The 7,189-nt window shown below is 57.5% G+C and overlaps 1 protein-coding gene across 1 annotated transcript in view; it reads left to right on the top strand.

The window, feature by feature from the left end:
* The first annotated feature begins 773 nt into the window (after window positions 1-773).
* Window positions 774-7,189, top strand: part of LOC112106644 (protein S100-A2-like) — a 12,020-nt gene continuing 5,604 nt past the window's right edge. The window contains exon 1 of the mRNA XM_029912959.1: window positions 774-914. Coding sequence (XP_029768819.1) covers window positions 774-914 — 141 coding nt within the window. The remainder of the gene's footprint in view (window positions 915-7,189) is intronic.

Genomic DNA, 7,189 nt, shown 5'->3' with positions numbered 1-7,189 from the left:
AGTCCTGGATCAGGAGGCCCCAGAACCTCGCCCGGGGATTTCGGCATCCGGCCCAGCACAGCGGAGGTTGGAGACAGGCACCCAGTCTTGATTCAGTGACTTCCAGCCATTGGATCTTGGGACGCTTTGTTCTAGTAAAGCAGCGCCTGCTCTCACGCGCGTACTCGCAGAACGGGATCGCCTCACCGCCGAACCAGCTCTTGGCTAGAGGGACGGAGCGCCATTCGGCTCGCGCTGCAAGGCGGGTTTGAAAGACCTGGAATCATTCCGGTAGCTCTTTTCATAGATTCATAGATTCTAGGACTGGAAGGGACCTCGAGAGGTCATCGAGTCCAGTCCCCTGCCCGCATGGCAGGACCAAATACCGTCTAGACCATCCCTGATAGACACTTATCTAACCTACTCTTAAATATCTCCAGAGATGGAGATTCCACAACCTCCCTAGGCAATTTATTCCAGTGTTTAACCACCCTGACAGTTAGGAACTTTTTCCTAATGTCCAAGCTAGACCTCCCTTGCTGCAGTTTAAGCCCATTGCTTCTTGTTCTATCCTCAGAGGCTAAGGTGAACAAGTTTTCTCCCTCCTCCTTATGACACCCTTTTAGATACCTGAAAACTGCTATCATGTCCCCTCTCAGTCTTCTCTTTTCCAAACTAAACAAACTCAATTCTTTCAGCCTTCCTTCATAGGTCATGTTCTCAAGACCTTTCATCATTCTTGTTGCTCTTCTCTGGACCCTTTTCTGTCCCCTTTCAGCTCTGCCGGCGGCGGGATGGCGTCTCCCATGGAACAGGCCCTCGGGGTGCTGGTGGGCACCTTCCAGAAGTATTCCGGCAAGGAGGGGGACAGGTACAAGCTCAGCAAGGCGGAGATGAAGGAGCTGCTCCTCACGGAGCTGCCCAGCTTTGTCGGGGTAAGTGGAGGGGGATGCGGGTGGGGGACTCTAGGGCTGGACCGCAGGGGCTCGGCCTGACGCTTTCAGAGCTGACGGGCGTCGAGCAGACACGCAGCCAACGTGGTTTCCAAATAACAATAGCAGCTGATGCGGCACCTAAAGCCTTAGCTCTTTACAAAGGAAGTATCCTATGGGGAAACTGAGGCAGTGATTTCCTTAAGAGTCCTGGCTCCCAGCGCTGAGCTGTAACCACTATACTATCCTTCCTCCTCCCCATCTATCGGCCTGTGGAGCCCGGCTTCCTATTTGACCAGGGTCTGGGCCCAAGCTGCATTCGATGCCCGTGTCTCTCTCCTCCCCCCGCTGCAGGACCAGGTGGACGAAAGTGACCTGAAGAAGCTGATGGGGAATCTGGATGCCAACGGGGACGAGGAACTGGATTTCCAGGAGTACGCGGTGTTCCTGGCCCTCACCGCCGAGCTGTGCAACGAGTTTTTCCGGGAGTGCGCCGACGAGAGGAACCGCAAGATCTGAACCCCGAGCCGCCCTGCGTGGCCGCTGTGTGTGAACGGGGTCAACGCACAGTAAAGTTGCTTCAGCCAGAGGTTTCCGTTGTGTCTCGTGAGCAGGGCTGGGATCGGGCCCCCGGAAGGCTTCCCTTTCCCCCTCGTAACGCCCCTGGCTTCCCGCCTGACCCAGAGGCTGCTGACACAGCCCGCCATGCCCGTGAAACCTGCGTGGCAGGAGAAGGGAGGGGGTTAAACCATGTGCTGGGCAGAAAACCCAAGTCTGATCCGACTCACAGGGACCTCACACACCCTCTCTTCCCAGCAGGCGCCCAGATACCCCAGTGACGGGCAGGGTGTCGGGACCTGGCTGGGAACAGCCTGGTATTCCACCCCGGGCGATGCCAACCCCCTTGAACCCGCCTCCCCCAGCCCGGCCCCACGAACGTGGCATTGGCTTGGTTTCGCAGACACATGGGGGGAGTAGGCACCTGCCTGCCTCGGGGGCATAAATTCAGAGATGCCAAGGCCAGGAGGGACCGTTGTGAGCCTCTCGTCTGCATAGCTCCGGCCAGAGAACGGCCCCCACAGAATTCCTAGAGCCGAGCTTTTTGGAAAACATCCCATTGGGATTCTTAAATTGCCAGTGATGGAGAATCTCTCCACCTCTTTGGAAATCACCCCTCTGGGTAATGACTCTCTCTCGGAAAAATTTACCCCTTAGTCCTTCTCGGAATGCGGCCCCGGGCCGGTTCTGTGCGCCTTTGCTCTCCCGGGGACGCAGCCGGGTCCAAGAACTCACACGGCCGAGCTCCACGTCCACCCAGCTGCCCTGTGTCTGCACTAGAACATGGTGAGCAGCGCTGGAGGCTCCCGGACTATTTAAAGGGACACTGCCCAATTCCTACCCGCCCCAGCCAGGGGTAGGGAATCTATTGCTTTTATACAACACCCTTCCCCCCATCTAAGTGCTGTAGGACACAAAGCGCCACTGAAATGCAGCCACCTCTGAGGCGGAGGGAGGCAGCGACCCCAGCGCGCTGCACAATCGAGGATTTTACGAGCCAGGGAGAACAGGCAGAGCCTTTGCTGATTGTGCCGCAACCTCTTAAAACGAGGTGGAACTCACTGCTTAATCTCAGCAGGGTGGAGTCTGACCTGGGCTTGCACAGAGATCGGGCATTTCAGACCATGAGCCCCCCTCTCTGGGTCGGTGGAGTTGTTATTATACAGAGCTTAATTTTCTTGACCACTGGCCCCTTGCTGTACTAGCCACTAGACCCCACTCCCTCCGAGCGCTGGAATGGACCCGAGTTCTCCTAGCAACCAGTCCCCTTCCGCGGCATCAGAGCCGGGAACGGAGCCGCGCTGCACCATGCCAGAAGGCAGGAAAGTTGGGCTGAGTCCTCACTAAATAACCTTCTTCCCTCGGGTAGGAAGAGGTGCCAAGGGGAGGGGACAGGCACCGGCTGCTGAAACCTTCCATGTCCGAGGATGTGAAGAGGACATAGGGAAGGGGGGGAGATAGGGATGGAAGGTGCAGAGGACATGTAGGGAACTGAGCTCCAGGGGCTGGGGGTAAGCTGCTCCTGGCAAACGTCTGCCTAAACCAGGTGACTGCATCACTGTACAGCCATCACCCATCACCTTCCCCGCCCCCCGGGATCCATTAGAGCCTTGTCTATCACGCCGGTCAGTCAGCTCACGAGCTATTCAGGGCTCAGCCTGCACGCTCTCTGCACGCCCCCTGCCTGCATACAGGTGCCCAGCGCTACCAAGCAAAGCAGAAGCAGAGAGAGAGTCCGGCTGCACGGAGCTGCTGAGACGGGCTTTTATTTCCGGGGAAGAGCCTTCAAAGTAGTTAAGTCTGGTGCTTACTTTGGTCCAGGCCTGAGCCCCGGGCCTGGCCGTTCAGAGCCCCGGTGCCTCTGGGCTTGTTGCCATAGTTATGAAGGTTAAAAGACTGCCTGAGCCCCGGCACCTCTTTCAATACGAATGAAGCCCTGGGTAAGTCCCTGTGCCGCACCGGGTGTCCTGACTGCAACCAGGCTAAGTTAGCGGCTGCACACGGTGCCTAGGACCTAGCAGCCCCCCTGTGACGAAGTGGGGGGTTTTCTTGTTTTTGGTGGGGTTTCAATGGTTTGCATGCGGAGGGGGTGGGACTCAGTTTCCCTGGGTGTTACTGGTTTAACGAGGTGAGGGGAGAGGGAGTTTACCCCGGCGACTGGGCGACCCGGAGACCCAGCTCAGGAGTTGCAGCCGGTTCTGGACAGTGGGCGGACAATGGGCTGCAGAGTGAGGACCCAGTGACCTACCCAGCCGGTTCCAGCCAGAGGACAGAAGCGAGGAGAGGAGGCCTCAGTTTACAACCCTGTTTACCTGGAGAGAAGACAATGGACAGAGGCGGGGCCTGGGGCCAGTGATCTCAGATGCCCAGCTGGGAGCAGGGGGGCTCGGGGCTGGAGAGGGGGAAGCAGGCAGAGCCCCCCTGGATAGAGAGATGGGGGTGCTGTGCTGAGGGAGGCCAGGCCTGAGGCCCTGAGAGTTTCCTGTGTGGGTTCAACTCTCAATAAACCCTCCTGTTTTACACTGGCTGAGAGTCGCTCCGGTCTAGAGAACAGGGTGGCATTAACCCCTTCGGGCGTGGAGGCCCCGGGGGTCCCGAGCGAGGGGACCCACAGCGAGAGACAGACGTGCTAAGGCTCAGAGAGGTGCGGCTCCAGGAGGTGGAGGGGCCTGACCCCGAGAGAGAGTGGACTCCCGAGAAGGGCTGTCGCACTGAAAGGGGCACCCCCCACGGACCGCACGGGGCCAAGAATGGGCACGATCTGTGAGTCCGTGACACCCCCCACGACGGAAACAGGACGGCCTCTCCTGCAAGTCAGTTGATCATTTAAATCTCCTACAAGATGGAGAAACTTCAATCCCACCCTATGGGGCTGCCAGCTGTGAACTAGCCACGCTCCCCCGCCCCCACCTGCCCCTGCCCAGCCTCATCTAAAAAACAGAGTTATGTACTACGGTCCTAGGCTGCTCATCTCTGTGCCACACCCACATGATTCACTCATCTACCTAGAGCAAGAGCCTGCATGCAGAGAACCAGCATTACAATCCTTCCTTGAAACGCTACACCCCAGAGACATCCGCCTGGGCTATTTATAAAGGCCTAAACCACAAACAAAGGCAGTTATTTTTTTCCTCTTTAAAACATCCCTTCTCACTTTTTCCACAACTTCCCCAGCACTGAAAATACTCAGCTCTCTCCGTGCCTTTCCCTACCCCTGAGCTGGTCTTTTATAACACAGCTGGCCTGTCCCACGCCCCTGAGGGGAACCAATCAGCTTCCCACATTGGGTAAGGAAATTGACAACAGATTTAACCTACTTCTTAATTGGGAGACCAGATTCAAACAGGGGGCTGGGGGAAGTTGTTCTGCTAAGGTGATCTTTAAATCAATTATTTAAAGGTAAAACTGCAGACAAGATCCTCTCCCTGTGCCAGAAGCAGCTGCCTTTCCAGAAAGGGCTGTATACAGCTGCAGGAATTTGTGCCTGTTTTCTATTTATTTATGATGCATTATTAAAGAGATGTTATTTTTTGTCTGCCAAGGGGGGTAGTTTCATAGCCCTGCGTTCTCCGGGTGAGAAACCGAGCCCCTGAAGGTTTAACGACACATCATTCCCCAGCCCTGAACCACCCTCTCAAAGGACGTAAAAGCTCAGAAATCGCCAGTGAGCTTTTTCCATCTCACGATGAGCCTGTCCCTCTTCGCTCCTCGGTGTCTCTCTTAGCGCCGCTGGGGCCAGAGTAGCTGAACAGCTCACAAGTTCTTGAAACTATTTATCTGGGAAGTTTTAACAAGTTTACGAATCCTGGGGGATGGATGGACACCAGAAACAAAGCGAGCGCTGCACCTCTGAGCTTTTGTTTAAAGAGACGTTAGACAGGACTATAGTCCTGGGCTCTTTCCGCCTAATCTGGTGTTGCCCTACGGCAGAGTGAGGGACATACAGCACTTGGAACAGGCTGTTGGTTGGATCTCACAGGGGTTGATGTGTTTATCTGCACCCCCCTGGGCAGCAGGGAAGTGCTGGTCACCCCCGAAACGTGGCACAGAAAGTGGGGTCAGGAAGGTGTTGGGCAGGCGAGTTTCAGGTTTAGGGGCCTAAGTCCAAGTCTTGGCTCCACTATGATCCACAAAACGCCTGCTGAGCCTTGTAGGCACCTACGTCACTGCCTCTGGACCCCAGCCCCACTGCCTGTGCACCCACGCCCAGAAAGGCTCGTGCCCCGGGAGCAGAGAGGCGGTTGGCTGTCCTAGTTGTGTGCGAGGCCTGAGCCGGTAGGCGAGCTCTGAGCGCATCTCTGGTCGGGGCCTGTTCAGAAGCTGGCTGGAGGCGCAGCGGCCAGTGCCCATCTTATAACTTTTTGCCCTGTGGCGAGAGCACTCAAGTGGGATATGGGAGACCCAGGTTCGATTCCCTCCCCCCACCAGAGGGGGAGAAAGGATTTGAACGGATGGGAAGGGAGAGACCCCCCAGCCGAAGCGCTTGTGCTCAGTAAATGAAGGAGTCCAGGACCCTCTCGGGAGCTCCGTGTGCTGGGGGATTCGTGGAGTCACAGATGGCCAGAGGGGCCCATTGCGGACATTGTCTGACCTCCGGGATAACACGGGCCGGAGAGCTGCCCCCCCCCCCCCAATTCCCAGAGCAGAGCGTTTAGACAAACGCCCAGCCTGGATTTCAAAACTGTTCGTGACGCTGCTCCAACTCCATGCGCGGCTCAGGGCGTGGATTCAAAGCCAGTTTGATGCAACTCTTGGGTGGATCTGGCTCGGGGCCGTTTCCCAGACCTGCCTGCGATATTAACCCGATGCCTGGGAGAGCCCATCCGAGTCTGAACCGGGAGCTGGTAAAGCAGGTGGCTTCAGGACGGTTCCCACCCTCCCTACACGCCTGCTCACGCTTGGCTGCCTCGGACCCTTAACCTCGTTGTCCGTGTGGGTGAGTTTTGTTCCTAAATGCTGCCATCTTTCCCCGAGGGGTTGGGCTGGGCTCCAGAGGTTGCCCCGATGTTCCAGCTGTGGGGATGCTGCTCCCAGGAAGCGATGCCGGTAGAGGTTTCTGGCGTGATGGGGCCCGCGTGTGCAGCAGCAGAGGCTGGTGCATAGACAGCAGGGGAGCGGGGGAATGGGGGAGCCCTGGCAGAGGAGGGGAAGCCGCCACACCCCTTGCAACATGCCTTTGGCTGGTCACTCGGTCCGTCTCTCCGGCTGGCTCCCATTTTCAAGGCAAATGGGGATTTACTCAGCAGCCGCCCTGCCAAACCGCCGCCTGGCCTGGCCCGGGACCACTCTAGGAACGATGTATTTTAACCCCCGGGGCTGGCAGATGAGAAGAGCTTTGGAAACAGCAGGGTTGTGTCTGTGGCCGGCGTCACCCCTTTGAGCCCCGCTGCATCCACCTCGTCTCCCGTGACCTCCGCCCTTCCCCCGGCTGCTCAGCGCAACCAGCTGCTGGCTCCCCCAAGGAGGGCCGGGCTGAGCTGGGCATTTTCCTGCCTTTGCCTTTGCCCTGCCAGGGCGGGGGTGTTTATCCACCTGCCCGGGGAGGGCTGGGGTCTGGCTCTCTGCACAGGAGGGGAGAACTGGCAATAGGGCCCCTCACTCCTGCAGGACCCCATAAACCCGTGTCCCCTCTGGAGCAGCCAGGAAACTGTCCTCGCCTTGGCCCAACACTGCTTGGTCATCCTCACCATGAAGACTGACTGACTATCTATCTATCTATC

Source organism: Terrapene carolina, unplaced genomic scaffold (genome assembly GCF_002925995.2).
Source record: "Terrapene carolina triunguis isolate 2854851 unplaced genomic scaffold, T_m_triunguis-2.0 Scaffold397, whole genome shotgun sequence".
Taxonomy (NCBI): Eukaryota; Metazoa; Chordata; order Testudines; family Emydidae; genus Terrapene; species Terrapene triunguis.
The sequence above is the reverse complement of the archived record's forward strand: the minus strand, read 5'-3'. Positions and strand labels throughout refer to the sequence as shown.